The sequence below is a fragment of the Thamnophis sirtalis genome, unplaced genomic scaffold (assembly GCF_051295495.1).
Source record: "Thamnophis sirtalis isolate CommonGarterSnake01/CBP01778 unplaced genomic scaffold, rThaSir2_p1.2 scaffold_4, whole genome shotgun sequence".
Taxonomy (NCBI): Eukaryota; Metazoa; Chordata; class Lepidosauria; order Squamata; family Natricidae; genus Thamnophis; species Thamnophis sirtalis.
The window spans coordinates 120822876-120842063 of NW_028261384.1; the positions used below are offsets into that span (position 1 = coordinate 120822876).

Below are 19188 nucleotides of genomic sequence, written 5' to 3' on the forward strand. Positions count from 1 at the left end.
TGGATGCTAACCAATAAAACTTTGCTTTAATATACTGTTTGGGGAGGAAAATTAGGGGTTTTTTTAATGGGGAAAGAACAGGGAACACTTTATTTTTTATCCCTTCCTCCCTGTCCCCACCAAAGTGTAAGATGTAAATTAATTTCCTGCTTTGTGGAGTATTCATTGTGCTACTTATGATACAAAGCTGAGGAGCCAAAGCAGAATACCTTATCCATTTTGTCCTCTCTCTTCCTGAATATATATGGATAATGAGTTTCCTGTCTATGAGAATCAAATCGTGCCATTATTCTGAAACACAGCCCAGTTTGTTATTTAAATCCACTCTTCCCAAACTGGTATCTCCATAGAAGTGCTCAACTACAAGCCTCATCAACCCAAGACAAGAGACTTGAAAATTGAATGCCCAACACATTTGGATGTCATCAAGTTAGAGAAAGTTGAACTCTAAGCTGCTCATCAAATATAGTGATGAGCTAAAACCTGACCAACAGGTTTAATTATAATTTTGTAAAAGATATTGCTGTTTATTTCCCTACATGTCCCATTTGGTTCTTTTTGACATAATTTGTTCTCGTCAATTAAAAGGATTCCAATCAAAACAGGGAAAGGATAGATTGGTCTTGAATCTGGTGCCAATCAACTCTTGGTGAGATTCAGAATTCTGTTCCTTTTGCGGGTTGGGTGGGCTCACAAAATATTATAAAACTACCACTTTGTATAACAGTAATGGGTGGGTGGGTGGGAGGAAGAGTGGACATAATCAAATTATAAACTGCTACAGACTTTTTTGTATCAACGCATGAATCGAGTAAATAAACTCAGATGCATGAAGTGGTGTCAAGTGATTCTTCTGAGGAAATTGGGGGACATCCAAGACATGTGATGTCACCAGCCTGTGTAAATTCACAGCCTTTTAAAATCCACAATGAAAGTGAAAAAGAATGAAAATTCTTGTTAAAGCAGATGTGTTTATTTATCACATTGTTCTGTTTCTATGAGTCATAGCCAGCAATTACATAGCCTCGGATACTGACAATTTTGGCTTCTACATCACCCAGATATTTTCAGATGGATGGCTGGAATTACTGGAGCAGAAACTTTAAATAAGACCCCAGGAGAAGCATGCAGCCCTCAGCAATTATAATGCAACTAACAGATGCAGCCAAGATTAGGAAAATTTGTCCTCATGAGCCAATTTCTCAATGCAAACAAACCCAGAGCAGAAACAAAAAATGGAAGTCTGCTGTAGAATTTGGGAAATTGGAAACAGCGCCAGCCACATTACAAAATGATGGACACAATAGTCACAAGTCAATAATTTAGCAGATATATTAAGCACATCGGTAAGATTTCAATCGCAGAACTGCAAATAAATACATTAACTTGGTCTTTTGCAGTATCTAACTTTCTATTTCTTTTAAATAACTTAAATAGCTTCCTCTTTTTTATTATTATTAAAAGAGTTCTAAAAAGTTGAACAAGGCAAGGAGTTGATGGATCATAAGAGAGCTATCTGGCAGGTCTGTTGACCAATTATCACATTGCCCAGCCCTACGTAGCATTAGGCATGACTGCATTGTGTTTGTATACACATCTTGGATCAGGGGTGTTTAGATCTGGCCCATGGGGCTGACCTGGAAATAACGAAGCATTGGCCCATGGTGCCTCTACCAGCAAAAATGGAGCTTGGGAGCCTGTTTTCGCTGGCAGAGGGCTGCAGGAGGCCGTCGCAAGTGGAAACGGAGCTTAGGAGCCCATTTTTGCTGGCAGAGGACTGCAGGAAGCCGTCGCAGGCAGAAACGGAGCTTGAGAGACCATTTTCGCTGGCAAAGGGTTGCAGGAGGCTGTTGCAGGCAAAAATGGAGCTTGGCAGAGTACTCAACCACCACAGGCACCCCCGGCACGAGTGACATTGACCTGGTCACACAGCTCTCCTGAGGTCAAACACAACCTTGATGTGGCCTCAATGAAATCGAATTTAACACCTGTCTTAGATTATTGGATGTGATTTAACAGGCCTTTAGGTCAGTGGTGAAATTCAAAAATGTTTACTACTGATTCTGTGGGCGTGGGCTTGGTGGGCGTAGCAGGGGAAGGATACTACAAAATCCCCATTCTGGGGCCAGCCAGAGGTGGTATTTGCCGGTTCTCCAAACTACTCAAAATTTCCACTACCTGTTCTCCAGAACCTATCAGAACCTGCTGAATTTCACTCCTGCTTTAGGTCCATCTCAGTAAGTGCAGTGCCTATATAGAACATTATCCTATAGGAGTGGAATTCATCTTTAAATGCAGGTTTCTGCAAGTTCTGTGAATTGGTGTGAGCTTTAATGCTCAGTGATCCTCAAATGATTACCATGTTAAAAAAATGTGATCTAAATTTCAAAAGATTTTTAGTCATTTCTTCTATATTTTGGGGAATCTGTGACATTACTGGGGAAAAAATTGCTGATCAGTCTTGCAAAGTGTTATAAATATTCTACATAAAAATTAGCAACTGAGCCCTTTCACGATAGGAAAACAAAACGGCATGTAACCATTTGACTTTAATTTCTGCAGCCTCTTGGGAACGAAAGAGGTGTCTTGGCAAGATTTGGGTCTTGGCAGAATAGCAGACTCTTTTATCTTCATTCTACTTCCTCCCTTAGGTCTTGTTGACAAAGAGGCTTAATCTGCAGACATCAGCCTATTTTATGGCTCCTCTGATTCACGAATGTTGGCTTCTCCCATATTGAACACATTTATTCTTTCCCCTTGACTGTATGCTCAATTTGCTCGGTCTCCAGAAGTCCATTAAATATTGAGCTAGGAATATTTGCTATATTTATCTTAGCTATTTGTCCAGATCCTTCCATAAATAATCAGACACTACCAAATTAAGACACTCAATCAGATAATCAGGTATACAGACTTTATTACCACAACCTCTATTCTGTTGAGCGAGAAAGAGGATTTTTTTTTTTATCGGACGAAAGTTTTACTCTTTAAAAATCTATATACAACATACAGACACTCGTGTTTGAAACGTGCAACACCACCACTGTGGGGCTTAGGAGAGTTGTCAACATTCGCTTTGGAGAAGACAGAGTGAGAACATTACAAGGAATGTCTATGGAGCTTCTCAAGTTATCCAGGTCATGGTTGCCCCAAAGGTGCTTTTTCAAGGGGCAACTGGACTTTCTGTTTTTTGTTTGAAAATGTTTCACTTCTTATCCAAGAAGCTGTTTCTTCTGAAGCGAAACGTCTTCAAAACAAAACAAAACAACCCCACCCCCCAGAAAATCCAGTTTCCTCTTGAAAAAGCACCTTTGGGACAACATTACAAGGAAGGACCAAAAACAATCATTTCAATTTCAGGGGTCTCCTTGCAGTTTAAGCAAAAGCAAAAACTACATGGTGATGGCATCCTAATTTGGCTCAGCCAAGTGCTTTGCATGGTAGCCTTCATGTTTGGTTCCTTCAATACAGCCACCATGACTAAGCTATGCCTAAGCAGTACGTATCTTTCTTCTATTATGGCCCCCCAAAAATGGGGTGGTTATGTTGTGGATTTCTAATTCTGTAAGTCGCCCAGAGTCACCATGTGTGAGTTGGACCGCCATATAAATTTGTTTAATAAATTAAAAACCTTACCTCCATCCTTGGGTGGGCTGCTGGGGGTTCACAGGGATTCGGGAGAACCCCTAGCTAAGTTTCTGTGCAATTTGGAGAACCCCCAAATCCTACATGGCATCGGACCTGGGTACCTGAGAGACCGCCTCCTGCCGATTACCTCCCATAGACCGATCAGATCTCACAGGTTAGGTCTCCTCCAGATTCCATCCGCCAGCCAATGTCGGCTGGCGACCCCCCGGGGGAGAGCCTTCTCTGTTGCAGCTCCAGCCCTCTGGAATGATCTCCCTGTTGAGATCCGGACCCTTACGACCCTCCCGGCTTTCCGCAAAGCCACCAAGTCCTGGCTGCTCCAGCAGGCCGGGGGGCATGTGAAACATCCAGCCCCGCGGAAATTGTGAATGTTGTGGTTTTGTTTTTAAAGTGTTGTCTTTGTCTAGTCTTCCCCCTTCCCTTGTCTATTGTGAGCCGCCCGGAGTCCTTCGGGAGTGGGCGGCATACAAGACAAATAAATACAATACAAATACAATACACTCCTGGCTGGACCCGCCCACCCCACCCAGCCCCTCCCAGGAATCCCCATGTGGCCTGTTTTGGATGCAGGTAAGTGCAGGGCGCTCGCGGAAGAATGGGCCTACTGGAAGTTCGAGAAGGCCAGAAACAGGCCAGTTTCTTGCCTCCAGAGGGCCTCCGGAGCCTGAGGAGGCCGTTTTCGCCTGCCCGGAGGCTCAAAGAAAACCTCTGGAGCCCGGGAAGGGCAAAAACACTCCCCCTGTGGTGCAGGAGGCCGACTACGCCATGGCGACCATGGCCACACCCATCCAGCAACCAGGCAGAGAACGCTTTGCTAAAATCTTTGAAGGCCACCCCTGCTCATATCCATCCTTTATTTCTCTTGAATTCTGGGTTCTAATACAAGCATGAAAAGGGGAGAAGAGGACCTTTAACAGGTAGGTAGCTACCATGCTAATGCAAACCGCTTGCTGAAAGCCGCAGGAGGAAAGCTTGCTAATATGCTAATACAGAAGCCAGCGAGGAATGAAGATAAATGATTGTCTATATAAATGAGTTACTAACTACCTCAGGAAAGTACTGAATGTTCAAAATCTTGGGGGAAATAAATAGGTAAATACATCTCTTCCATCGGTAAATGTCAGAATCGTGGTGAAGACAGAGAGGGCAAAACTCAAGAAGGGCAAAACTGTTGTTCTTATTTCACTTCAGTATTGCACAGCACAATTACATGATTGAAGAAAAGGAAAGTACGGCCTTCAGATACGGTCACTCTGAATTGCTTGAGAAATGAAGCAATTTGCCACCTCTGGACTATGTATTTCTAATCAAATATTTATAAGAGAAAAGAGCAATTAATCTGAGTCATGAGCTAAAGTACAAAAGTTAAACTGAACATTCAGAGATCATCCCAAGGAAATAATGCATGTTATGACCTTAAGACCTCCAGGGTCAATAAGTAGCCCTGCCAATATTGTATCCCTTTTAAAGCTGGGTATTATTAATATTGTCCAAAATAAATCATTTCCAAATGGCTGCTCCTTGGCTTACTAGATATATTTGTAGAATACAGATTAATACATTCTTTTCCTCAGAGATTTGTTCTTATACAGTTTGGGAACGAGGAAAAAACCTAGTCCAGATTTCAAAAGGTGTTTAGATGTCCTGATTTTTAGGCAACATCACCCTAGTTTGGTTTATTATATCAAGACAAGTGCAGTTCCATATTTCGTTCTCCCCAAAGATACCCCAAGAGTGTGAGGTAAAAAGCTTTCAATTCTAAAATGACAAGCTCTTCAGCTGCTCCTCAAAATGGTGGATCAGAATCCTCCTCAACAGCCAATTTTTAACTCAACTGTTCTTATTATGGGAGTAAAACAGGAAAAAGCCAGAAGGAGCAGGAGTTACCCTATCATCTCACACAGATATCACAAAAGCATCATGGAAAGGTGAAGTTATCACATCAATAGAAAAACAACTGCACAACTGGAGTGACTGATCTGAGGCAAAGTCCTCGTCTATTCATCATGAAGGTTGGGAGCTGATCACTCTGGAAGACTTAGGGGAGTCCCTTCCCACAACCTTGAAATCCTATATCTTCTTTGCCCGTTCAGCAGCATCTAAGGCAGCCATATTGCACGAGGCCGAGACCAAGTGAATTAAGCTGATGAAACTCTTGGTGAGAGCAATGGGGGTACAAACCCATAGAATCAAGCGATAGAGTCCGGCGTATCCTGACAGGACTGGAAAGCAGAAGAACAAAAATGAGTGGGGTGGAAAAAGGTCCAACACGTCCTTCAGTCCCTACAGCCTCCCCTTCCCTCAACCCCCTCAGCTTTCTATACTCACTTTCTGGCCCTTCACCGAAACACAACAAGTACAACATGCAGTAGAAGAGTTCATTACCAGCGCACATAATGAACAGAACAGGCTGAAAGGAGAGGAAAGAGAAACTACATCAGGTCAAACCAGGCAAGAAATGGCAGCCAACAGAAGCCAGGTTAAATCAGATGGTGTTTATGAGGCCATCGGCTGAGATTGCATGATAAATCATGATGACTTTATGGAAACATCTTTCTATATAAAACATCTGTTATTAGAAAATAACCCATTGCATAATGCATGATAAAAAAATATATCTCAGAATGCACAAAAATTCATAAAAACAGCACTCTTTCAGGAAAGAGATGGCTTGGATTACCATCTGAGCAACAAGGGAGAAGGAAAGCAAATTGTACCAACAGAAGAGAACACTTGTGGTCCAGGTTTGAGCTGTGGGGCCCCTGGTGATCTCTGAGCTTGTTTGTTTTCTTGTAGACATTTCATTACCCAATCATTGATACTACATAGTGCTAGACATAAATCAGGGGTGGGCTTCAAAAAATTTAGCAAGGAGTTCTCTGTCTGGTTGCATGGTGGATGTGGCTTACTCAGCCTCCTGCATCACGGGGTGGTGGTGGTGGTGGTATTTTGCCCTCCCCTGGCTCCGGAGGCTTTCCTTGAGCCCCTGGCCTCAGAGGCACTCCGGAGGCCGGAAACGAGTCCATTTCCGGCCTCCGGAGTGGAACTTCCGGTAGGCCCGTTTTTCACCCCACCAAGCCTCCACACACTCCCTGCATCCAAAAGGGCTGCGTGAGGACTCCTAGGAGGGGAGGGGTGGGTGGGGCCAGCCAGGAGTGGGATTGGGGGGGAGGGGTCTTCGAACTGTACAGAATCTTAGAGGTTCTCCCAAACCCCTGGAAACCCCCAGCAGCCCACCCCTGAATCAGTGCTAAATAGTACTTCTAGCAGTGATGTTCCCTAGCTGGGTAATGAAACATTTGCAAGAAAACAAGCAAGCTCAGGGAGCACCAAGAAGCAAAATGATTAGTAAGGGATCCTATAAGACTGGAGCCATCCCAAACAAGAGTCTGGCCTCACTTCAAATGGGAAGGAGGCATCACTCAACCCATGACAGATACATAGGTTTTAAGCCCTTTGATAGTCTTTCCTTCCAATTTGAAGGAAATGATTCATGAAAATGAACATGCCTGAACAGTCACGGACATGGCTGGAAATGCCTCTTCCTACAGCAAGCCTTGGGCATTGGGGGAGTGGAGTTGAGTGGGATGGGCCGAATGGTAAAAGACGTGTCACACTGCAAAATCCTCTCATTTTGTACTGCTGTCACAGGGGTATCAAACTCAAGGCCTGCTGGCTGGATCTGGCCCGTGGGGTGTTTAAATCTGGCTCATGGGGCCAGGCTGTAAAAAGCAAAGGACCAGCCCGCAGTGCCTCTACTAGCGGAAACGGGGGGGGGGGGGGGACATCCCATTTTTGGCCCGGACGGCCTCCTGGAGCACTCTGCAGTGCTCTGTTTTGGCCAGCAGGATGCTGTAGGAAGCATCCATCTCATCTACCCCACCCCGGCCTGCGGAGAACTACAGTGCTGATTCAGCCCTTGAAGAAATCCAGTTTGACACCCCTGTTCTATCAAATCACAGGCAATTAAATGACAGGTGGAGCTTGCACTGCGGTGTTACAATGCACATTTTATCATTTTAGCAAAAACCAGTTTGCCGCGGAGGCCAATGAAGGTGGGAAAATTTACTGAACGCAACTGTAGTATTCATTAAAAATGAGAAATGACCCCTTCTCTTCAAAACATTTGGAATTAAGAGAGAAAACCGAAGAGAGAATTTCATAACAAAATTGGCGAGAAAAGGCCTGGAGAGAGGAAGGTTGGCATGGGGTTAGCAATGCAATGATGTGGACCACTTCAAAGAAACAATTTTTGTGACACTCACCCGTGAGTTGTAATACACTCTCAAGATCCGGTTTCCTGTTAAGTCAATACTCTTATGGCTTTCTCCACCTTTCACTACAGTGCTAAGGGAGGCAGAGGCAGAAATTAAAATGGGAATTAAGAGTATTCAATTCTACCCCAACTCCCCTCTCCTTGTTCCTTCGCTCACACTCCTGTCTATTTCTTCCATACGAAATCCTCCCAGAAAGATTTTGTCCGCTGCACTGGAAGCATATTCTAATTTTCACATCATGTTTCTCTGGGTTGTGTATGCTTTAAAAACAACCCAGCCTCAAAACTGCAATGTTATTTCCTTTACCCTCATTTTCTTAAGAAGCCTGTCCTTCGTGGGCAGCAGATCTCTTCCAACTCTTTAAACAATGATAACTTTATTAATTTTAAATTTTTCTATGCTCTCCTTTGGGAGAAAGCTTTCTCACGGCACTTTACAATAAATTAAAGCAACACATTAGCTTCTTCATCTCCGTAAAGGAGAGTCAGTTTGGTTTAGTGGTTAAGGCACAGGGCTAGAAAGCAGGTCCTGCTGTAGCCATGAAAACGGCCTGAGTGACTTTAGGGCAATCACTCTCTCAGCCCAAGTCACCTCACAGGGTTGTTGTTGTGGGGAACAACAGGGAGGAGGGAGGTATGTTGGTCATGTTCACCACTTGTAAAAATAAAGTGGCCAATAAACAAAACAAATGAATCTGATGGACAGTATCAGACTTAGAGAACTTCACCAAAGGCTACCTAAATAATTTTTTTTTTGGTAAAGGAGAGATGTGAAAGGCAGCTGTGCTTGTAGCTCCATCTGGAATACAATACTACACTTGTACCCATGACTCAACAGAATGGCCATCAAATAGAGCTTTGAATCAAGAAAAACGTACAGGATTACGGATAGTCCTCGACTTACGACCACAATTGATCCCAAAGCTTCTGTTGTTAAGCAAGACAGTGGTGGTTTTTTGCCCCATTTTACAACTTTTTCTGCCCCGGTTGTTAAATGAATCACTGCAATTCTTAAGTCAGTAACACAGTTGTTAAGCGAGTCTGGCTTCTCCATTGATTTTGCTTGTCAGAAGGTCAAGCAAAGGTCAAAAAAGGGGATCATATGACTCTAGGACACTGTAACCATCTTAAGTATGAGACGGTTTCCAAGAGTCTAAATTCTGATCACGTGACCATGGGGATGCTGCAACGGTTGTAAGTGTGAAAAATGGTCATAAGTCACTTTTTTCAGTGCCATTATAATTTTGAATGGTCACTAAAGAAATGGCAGGACTACCTATAAAGCTTTTGCCTTTACAACAGTGGTCCCCAAGTTTTCCGGTCCGGCGGGGGAAGGGAGAGGGAGTGGGTCTGTGAGAGCAGCAGGCGCACACGAGTGCACCGTAGCTCTCTTTGTGCAAGCGGTGGGCGCATGTACCTGCTGGTCACGGAAATACAATACAATACAATAGCCGGGTTGGAAGGGACCTCGAAGGTCTTCTAGTCCAACCCCCTGCCTAGGCAGGAAACCCTATACCATTTCAGACAAATGGCTATCCAACATCTTCTTAAAGATTTCCAGCGTTGAGGCATTCACAACTTCTGGAGGCAAGCTGTTCCACTGATTAATTGTTCTAACTGTCAGGAAATTTCTCCTCAGTTCTAAGTTGCTTATCTCCTTGGTTAGTTTCCATCCATTGCTTCTTGTTCTACCCTCAGGGGCCTTGGAGAATAGCTTGACTCCCTCTTCTTTGTGGCAACCCCTGAGATATTGGAACACTGCTATCATGTCTCCCCTACTCCTTCTTTCTATTAAATTAGACATAGTTCCTGCAACCGTTCTTCATATGTTTTAGTCTCCAGTCCCCTAATCCTCTTTGTTGATCTTCTCTGCACTCTTTCTAGAGTCTCCACATCTTTTCTACATCGTGGTGACCAAAACTGAATGCAGTATTCCAAGTGTGGCCTTACCAAGGCATTATAAAGTGGTATTAACACTTCACATGATCTTGCTTCGCGCATGACAAGTCCCTGCCAGTCATGCAAATGGAACCCAGAAGTGGGTTGCTCCCGGTTCGGGCAAACTGGTAGTAGTGGCAGCGGGAGGTTCCGCCCACTCGCCCGGATACTTCTGTGCATGCGCAGAAGCATCTCTCTCTCTCTCAAACCACTAGTAAGAAAATTGACAACCCATCACTGCTGCAGGCGTGTGGTTGCCCGCCACTTGCACAGTCCAATTCTGAATGGTTCGCACCCCGTAGTGGACTATGGCCTGGGATTGGAAATCCCTGCTTTACAAGGTGAAAGGATTTTTTAAAATGTGGAGGTAATGCAAATATTTTGTGCTTGCAATGAAAACAAAGTGAAACTTCAATTTCCCCTTTTTCCAATTAGGTTTGTTGGTATAGAAATGGCTAGTGTATGCTGTTGTGTAAATGTAAAAAAATTGAGGTCGTAATGTTTTCTTCTACTGTGCTAAAGAGAGTTGGAAGTCGGTGCCTTTTTCTTTTCCCTCTTTACACCATATATCTTCCCTCTCCATCCTCCCCAGTTTTCTATTGCTTTTTTTTAAAATTTATCTTTGTATTTTATATTTTGATAAACTAATAAAAATATAAAACAAGAAAAAAAGGTGGAGGTAATACAACAATATGCTCCTCCAATCTGAAGACCAAAGTGATGATAAGCGTCGCGGTGGCGCAGTGGTTAGTGTGCAGTACTGCAGGCTACTTCTGCTGATCACTGGCTGCCAACAGTTTGGCAGATCGAATCTCACCAGGCTCAAAGGTTGACTCATCCTTCCATCCTTCCAAGGTGGGTAAAATGAGGATCCAGATTGTTTGGGGACAATATGCTGACTCTGTAAACTGCTTAGAGAGGGCTGTAGAAGCACTGTGAAGCGGTATATATCTAAGTGCTATTGCTAAGTGCTATAAACCTGAAGAGAACTGTGTACATCCCTTTTCAAGGCAAGACTGAACTGGATTACAGTTTGAAGGAGGAGGAAGAAGATCTAAGTAGAGGAGAGTCATTCTACCCATCACTATTTAGAGCAGTGTTTTTCAAACTTGGCCACTTTAAGAAGTATGGACTTCAACTCCCAGAATTCCCCAGCCAGGGCTGAATCACTATCTAAATTTAGAACAGAATAGAATAGAACAAAATAGAATAAAAGAGTTGGAAGGACCTTGGAGGTCTTCTAGTCCAACCCCCTGCCTAGGCAGGAAACCCTCTACCATTTCAGACAAATGGTTATCCAACATCTTCTTAAAGACTTCCAGTGTTGGGGCATTCACAACTTCTGGAGGCAAATTGCTCCATTGATTAATTATTCTAACTGTCAGGAAATTTTTCCTCAGTTCTAAGTTGCTTCTCTCCTTGATTAGTTTCCACCCATTGCTTCTTGTTCTACCCTCAGGTGCCTCAGAGAATAGTTTGATTCCCTCTTCTTTGTGGCAACCCCTGAGATATTGGAACACTGCTATCAAGTTTCCCCTAATCTGTCTTTTCATTAAACTAGACATACCCAGTTCCTGCAACTGTTCTTCATATGTTTTAGCCTCCAGTCCCCTAATCATCTTTGCTCCTCTTCTCTGCACTCTTTCTAGAGTCTCCACATCTTTTTTACATTGTGGCGACCAAAACTGAATTCAGTATTTCAAGTGTGGCCTTACCAAGGCCTTATAAAGTGGTATTAACACTTCACGTGATATTGATTTTATCCCTCTGTTTATGCAACCTAGAGCTGTGTTGGCTTTTTTGGCAGCTGCTGCACACTGCTGGCTCATATTTAAATGGTTGTCCACTAGGACTCCAAGATCTATCTCACAGTTACTACTATTGAGCAAGGCGCCACATATACTGTACCTGTGCATTTTGTTTTTCTTGCCTAAACGTAGAACCTTACTTTTTTTGATAGACAACTAAATAAATAACCTACATTCAGCCCTGCATTTTCCGCAGCCAATACCTGTGGAGATGTAGCCAATGGGAGGCCACATCAAGGCTCATGCTCAGCTGAAACCAGAGGGCAGACTCTGGATAAAGCATAGCCAGGTTCACCAGCAGACACATGGTAGTACAGCGGTCAGTCAGCATGTCCAGCATGGCCCCAAAGCGGGTGCCTAGGAGGAAAGCCATAGGTTAGGAGAGGAACAGTGCTTGAGTTGTTGTTGTTTTTTTGTTCATTTGTGCCTTTTAGCATAATTTTATTAAGTATAAAAAGCGACAGGGGGGAAAAACACAGTAAAAGGGGGAAAACACATGTAATTACATACATAGCAATATAAACTCCAACTCCAACTTATTGATCCTTTAAAAATAATAATATTAAAGCTGTTGCATAAGCTCCACAGTGAAGTGAGGATTGAAATAAGAGTTTCAAAATCTGCATTGGGTGTCCAATATAGATAGTCCTCGAGTTACGACAGCTCACTTTGTTACAGTTCAAAGGTATGAAGCGCACACACACACACACACACACACAGAGTACTTATGACACAGTCTCAAAGTTATGAATGTTGCAGCCGTCAATGAAGGCTGTCATTCACCCTTATGACCAACCACGGAGACATTGCAACACTCCCCCCTGCCCATTCCACACTGGTTGGGATCGGTTCACCCAAACTGGTTCACTCCCAAGATCAAGTGCCCCCCCCCCCCCCACTTCTTAATTGAGTCGCGGGGCAGAGTGGATTGCTGCGCCTCAAGCTGTTTTCCTTCCCAAGCAACAATCCGGAAGGTGAGTATTCTCTGAATTGCGCACGCGCCTGCATCCTGACACGCTCATACCCACACACAGAGGCCTAATAGGCACTGGCCCTGCTGTGCTAGCCCATCGGCTCCTCCCTGCCCCATTATCGATGGCTAACTTACTTTTCAAAGATCTGGAGTTCCAGAACAGGCTGACCTCCCCTTCTATCTCCTCTCTAGCCTCTCTGCTGCAGGGTTTGTGCAGCCACCATGGTTTCTTTGCCAGCTCTCGGTGCTCCAAAAGTGGAATGGTGAGAGCAGAGGCAGAGTGGGATGAGCACAGATCCGCCCCCCCCCCCTCCGATCTGCTTTTGGAGTGCCAGGTAGTCTGAAGGAGCACCAGAGCGTCCCTCCAAAGGTCTCTGTCCCTTTGCAAAAGCTTTCGGTGCAGAGAACAGAAGCCTTTGGGTGTGTGATCCTGCCCTCATCAGGTCTCTATGCTCCGTGCCAAAAAAAAATTGCAATTTTGCAAAGGGACGGAGGCCTTTGGAGGCATGATCTCATGTCACTTCAGAGTCACCGAGGCTGCCCAGCAGCCCAAAAGCAGATCGGATGTTCTGCACAGGCAGCCCCAGCCAAGCTGTCCCGCCCTGCCTCTGCTCTTACTGCTTTTGGAGTGCTGGGAGCAGGCGAAGAAACCATGGCAGAGAGGATGGAGAGGAGACAGCTCACTTGATCATCAAAATCTTTGAAAGATAAGTGAGTCTCCATAGGCCCAGTACCTATGGAGACCTGGTGGGCCAAGATTGGAAGGGGGCGGGGGAACTATGAGATATCTCAGTGGATTGAGGTGTGGGGTATTGAATGCTCAGAAACCCTAGGTGGTCTTCCTCACTGAGATAGTTCATGTACACTTAGCCACTTGTGCATTTGATTAATGAATGCATTGGGTAAAGGAGGGAGGGAATCACTTTTGGAGTGATTCCCTCCCTCCTTTACCCAATCTGACATGATCCAATTAACAAATCCTCGGATTACAAATGTAATGGGCAGGCTCTAGTACAATCATAACCCGAAGACTATCTTATTATCATTAGGAAAAATGACCATGCTCAGCTTGGTACCTGAGGTCTTGGGTCCAAACTCCCAGAATTCCCTAGCTAGCTTAGTGCCTCTTCAAATGGTTGTCAAATTGCTTTTGACTTGGTGGATCAACATGTCTTTTGCTCCAGATAGCTCAGTAAAAAAAAAAAAAGCCAGAGCTGCTGGGATGAGTTATATCTTGATAAGTAATACAAACATGATTTAATTTGTGGAAAGCTGTTAACTTGCTTTTTTCCCCCTAAGTCAAGAATTTCGAGAGGGAATTGAAAATTTTTGGGGACCAGCATGACAAATCCAAAGATACAAATGGAAGTATAACTTAAATAAGCTTAATTGTTTAATTAATCTGTTACTTGGTTATTTAATTAGGGATGAGATACAGAGAAGCCATAGGAAAGGAAGATATTACAGCTTTTTACAGGGACTTTGTCTTTCATGTTCACATCTACAATTGATTGTATCTATTGTTTTATTGGAAATTTTAGGCTGCAGGAGTTCTTAATTTATTTACTGTAAATATTTATATGTTTTGAGACTTTCAGTAAATCCCAATAGGTAGATGTTATAGTAAATCCTTTTAAATCAAACAATTAATCAAACTATCACCTACAGAAATATAACGAGTAGAAAAAAGTTGGCAAAATCTAGCATTCATATTTTGATATAAATACTAGAGGCCGAATCTCCCCTCCACATACTCGAGGTAAGATTTGCACTGTCTTGATTTACATGTGCATGAATTAAATGCTTCTAAATATGAAATACTCCTCAGCTATAGATAATTCCAAGAAAATTCCCTTCTAAAGCAATCAAACAACACTAGGATGTAGTAAAGGATCTCCCCTCCTAAATAACAGTTTTGGGAAGAGGGCACAGGAGAGCGTGAATAACAATCTAATCAACTAAAAAATATATGGAAATTGCTTTACTTTTGTAATCAACCACAATGATATGCCAATTCTCTTTTGGGAAAGAGAATTGGTGTTAATGGTGGATCACATATTTTAAAGATGGAAGTCAGCTAAAAAAGATCCCCTAGTCAAGAGCTGGTGCACTTTCTGAGGTAAAGCAAGAAACATGGAGTTTGACAGCCAAGACTTTGTCCTGGATATATGATTCCTCCCTCCCTCCCTCCCGGCTCCCCTTTCTTTTTCACTCTCTTCCCCTTCGTCTCTCCATCTCTTCTTTCCTCCCTCCCTCTTTCCCTTCCTCTCTTTTTCCCTCCCTCTTTCCCATCCTCTTCTATCCCTCCTTCCTCCCTTTCCCTTCCTTCCCTTTTCCCCTCCCTCCCTCTTTCCCTTCATCCCTCCCTTTCCCTTCCATTCTTCTTCCAGTCCCACTCCCTTTCTTTCCCTTCCTTCCACCCCAGCTATTACCCTGGCATAGCCCAGGCCTACCTTGGTTAAGAGCCCGGGCAGCATGGCCATCAAAGGCATCGAGGAAGCCACTAAGTAGGTAGAAGAATGATGCCAGAGAAGGGGAGGTTGGTATATAATAAAAAGCAACACAAGCAAAGATTATACGAGCATAACCTGCAAAGGAAAGGCAAGCAAAGTCAGTCCCTGTTCTTCAACCCTGCACCCCACAAAGAGACCACAGCTCCCCAAATTCCAGCTAAATCTACTCTACAATCACCCATAATCCTCTTTCCCACTTTCTTGGAAGGATTTCCCCAAATTTCTCAAAACCTTTGCTTGTCACTTTTCCGTCCTATAGACACGGAAGATATTTTAGAGACTTTTCGGGGTGGGGAGTACAATCTGTTCAACCAGATAAGTGGTTGGCCTGTTGGGTTGAGTTTTCCCAAAGTTGTGGCTTCTCTTAGGAGACAGGATTATCACTGAAAGACACTGGTGAAATTCAATTTTTTTTACCACCGGTTCTGTGAGCGCGGCTTGGTGGGCGTGGTAGAGGAAGGATACTGCAAAATCCCCATTCCCTCCCCACTCCAGGGAGAAGAATATTACAAAATCTCCATTCCCTCCCCACCCTGGGGCCAGCCAGAGGTGGTATTTGCCAGTTCTCTGAACTACTCAAAATTTCTGCTATCGGTTCTCTGGAACCTGTCAGAACCTGCTAAATTTCACCCCTGCCCCAACAGCAATGAAACAGAGGTGTATTAAAACCGTTTTTATCAACCTCGGGTGACTTTAAAATGTATGGACTTCCACTCCCAGAAGCCCATGGGGCTGGCTGGGGAATTCTGGGAGTGGAAGTCCATACATTTTAAAGTCATCCTGGGTTGAAAACACTGAATTAAAATATAAGCCAATCAAAGCGGAAATGATCAGGGCCAGAAGGCAAAAATATAAGCAGGTCCACCACGTCCAGCCTTTTGGGACAGTCCCACCACTTACCAATGAGGTTGGGAACGAAGAGGAAAATATTCTCTTGTTTCATCTTGCTTGCAGGCGGGAGCTTTGCGCAGATCGGAAATGCCCTGCAAAACCGGCCTAGTCCCTAGTGGTCCAAGGCGCGGCTGAGCTCAGGCAACACCCATCACACCCCTCCCGCCGCCATAAACCTCCCCGCCCGCTCCTTGCCCCCTCCTTGCCCTCAGTAGCAGAGCGAAAAAGCAGGCGTTCGGCCGATTCACCGCCGCTTCCTGGTCCGCAGTCTCCGAAGCAGGAAACGCCATTTGCAACCCGGGAGAGGGGGAGGCGTTTTATTATAACGAATCGTTGCGCGAACTGGAGGCTAACCTTTCCTTCAATAACGCTCTTCACTCGTTGTTCAGGTTCAGGATTGATATTTTGGGCGCCATTCGTTTCCTTTTGGTGCCTCCCTCGGAGCATTTTCTGCAGTAAATGTGCTTGAGGTTCCCCCAGCATTTCGGATTGATTTAGTCCAACTTTCGAAAAGACTAAGAGATAAGAGGGAATCTTCGCCCCTCCCCCCCCACTTTCCATAGTTGGTCTTAATCCGCTGCAAAACCGCTCGGAGACTTGGAAAGCCTTTTTTTTTTTTTTTTGCAAATTGGAAGAGATCCAAAGATGTTTTTAAAAGAAGAAAAACACTTTTCATAGATTTTTAATGGTTCTCTTAGTGCAGTGTTTCCCAATCTTAGCCATTTGGAAAACCTGTGAACTTCAACTCCCAGAATGAACCATTGCTGGCTGGGGAGTTCTGGGAGTTAAAGTTTCAAATAGCTAAGGTTGATAAACATTGCCTAACTTAGTGGATCCTGTTTTTCCAGGCCAACTGAATCCATAAAAACAAAATGAAGAGCATCAAATGCAGGGTCGGTGAAGGTTCCTGTAATGTCTCAGGAAAATTCAGGGCATCAACCCACTTCATATTCTCATAAATTTTTCAGATTGTTTATGAGCAAGGTAGTTGAAAGCAATGCCTTAGCAACAGTTTGAATATCATGTGTTCAGTTCTGGGAGTAGAAAAATGATAATCTTTAGTGCTTTCACATATTTTGCTGCTTTATAGAGAAATATATTATCTACTGCTTTTCAAAAATAGATTATACATGTAGTATGAGTGCTTTTTAAAAAAATCAGAATTACTGACTTACAAATTGGACATGTAAATTGAAAAATTGCTGAAAATGGACAAAATGGTTGTAAAAGATTTTCAAGAGACTGATAAGGGAAATTTCTTTAAATCCAAAAATATCTTCATTTTTTTTATACAAAACCTTTAATTTGAATAGCAATAGCAATAGCAGTTAGACTTATATACTGCTTCATAGGGCTTTCAGCCCTCTCTAAGCGGTTTACAGAGTCAGCATATTGCCCCCAACAACAATCCGGGTCCTCATTTTACCCACCTTGGAAGGATGGAAGGCTGAGTCAACCCATACTATTGAAAATAGTATGATATTCTGATCAGTAATTTTACAAGTCCCTCAGGCATATTGATTTAAAATATATGGTGAGAGAACACAATGTATGTATATACATTGGAAAATTTTAGCAAATGTGACTTTTCTTGTCAAATGGTGCCCTGATAGAAGAACAGAAGGTGACTAGAGAAGTCTTTTAAACATGTATATCTAATTATCCTATATAATCCTACAGGATCAATAAAAAATTGATTTCGGGCTAGTCATTCTCTCTCAACCCAACCAACCTCACATGGTTGTTGTGTAGAACAGTGTTTTTCAACCTTTTTTGTGCAAAGGCACACTTTTTTCATGAAAAAAATCACGAGGCACACCGCCATTAGAAAATGTTAATTTTTTTAAACTCTGTGCCTATATTGACTATATATAAAGTAATTCTCCCACGGCACACCTTACACTATGTCACGGCACACTAGTGTGCCGCGGCACAGTGGTTGAAAAACACTGGTGTAGAAGAAGAGGTAAAGGATTGTGTATGTTTGCCATCTTAAATTACTTAAGTTGGCAAACATACATACTTATATTACTTAAGTTACAAAGTAATATAGGCAGAATAAAAATCTGATAATTAACAATGAACCAATCAATCACAGTATAAAGAGAAAACAGCTGGGAAGGAAAGAGATTGACTGGATATGTTCATTATACTAAGCAATTTGCTTAATTATAGTTACTTGAATAAACCACAATTGGCTAATTTCATACCAGATATTCATACCAAAGTAGCATGCAGAACCATATCACCTGACACACACGGCATTGCCCATTCCTCTTCCAGGTTTCTGGCGTGCATGTGGTGCGATGATCAGCTGGCCTTTGTCCGTGTGGCAGTGCCGGAAACCGGAAGAGTTGGTCTTCCGTTTTCTGGCATGAGCACCTGATCAGGGTGTGTGCATGTATGCCAGTAACCGGAAGATAGCTGACTGGTGCGCATGTGTGCGTTGGAAACCAGAAGTTCATTTTCCAGCATGCGCATGCCCCTTGGCAGCTCCTCTTCCGGGATTGTGGCCCCGACGAGCATGCACGCACTCACTTTTCAGCACTCAGTATTGAAAAGGTTCGCCATCACTGGTCTAAACTATCCGAAACCCATATAGAATTTGATAGCACTTTTCAAACTAACAAATATTATTAAATGTATATGCCTTCATGCTCTCAGACTTACTTTTTATTAATGTCTATTACAGTAAAAAACACAACGAAAATAAAGATTAATTACTTCCAAACTTTATGCTTCAAATAGAAGGAAAAAAAATGAAACATAGACCTTAGTGTGAACATTGAATACTTGTGTAGTTATAGAAATGGCTGGTTGTAACTAAATATAATGCAAAAAGTTGAGGCTGTAATTATAATTAATATTTTATTTTACAGACAGTCCTCAACTTACAACAGTTTGCTTAGTGACTATTCGAAGTTACAACATAATTTTAAAAAGTGACCTGATTGTTGTTAATACTTATGACGCTTGCAACTGACTCATATATATGACGGTTGCCCTATCCCAGGGTCACAAGATCACCTTTTGCAAATTTCTGACAAGCTAAGTCAATGGAGAAGGCAGATTCACTTAACTGAATTATTAACTTAGCAACTGCAGTGATTCGCTTAATAATGGTGGTAGGAAAGTTTGTAA

At 43.1% G+C, this 19188-nt stretch overlaps 1 protein-coding gene across 1 annotated transcript; it reads right to left on the bottom strand.

Moving 5' to 3' along the window:
• Positions 1-2900: 2900 nt before the first annotated feature.
• On the bottom strand, positions 2901-16337 carry CDIPT (CDP-diacylglycerol--inositol 3-phosphatidyltransferase). The gene is made up of 6 exons (XM_014063457.2): positions 16057-16337; positions 15097-15231; positions 11874-12027; positions 7914-7995; positions 5977-6058; positions 2901-5870 (listed from the first exon to the last, which is right to left on the bottom strand). The coding sequence occupies exons 1-6, from the start codon at positions 16097-16099 to the stop codon at positions 5719-5721; spliced, it is 648 nt and encodes a 215-aa protein (XP_013918932.1). The 5' UTR covers positions 16100-16337; the 3' UTR covers positions 2901-5718.
• Between the last annotated feature and the right edge of the window lie 2851 nt (positions 16338-19188).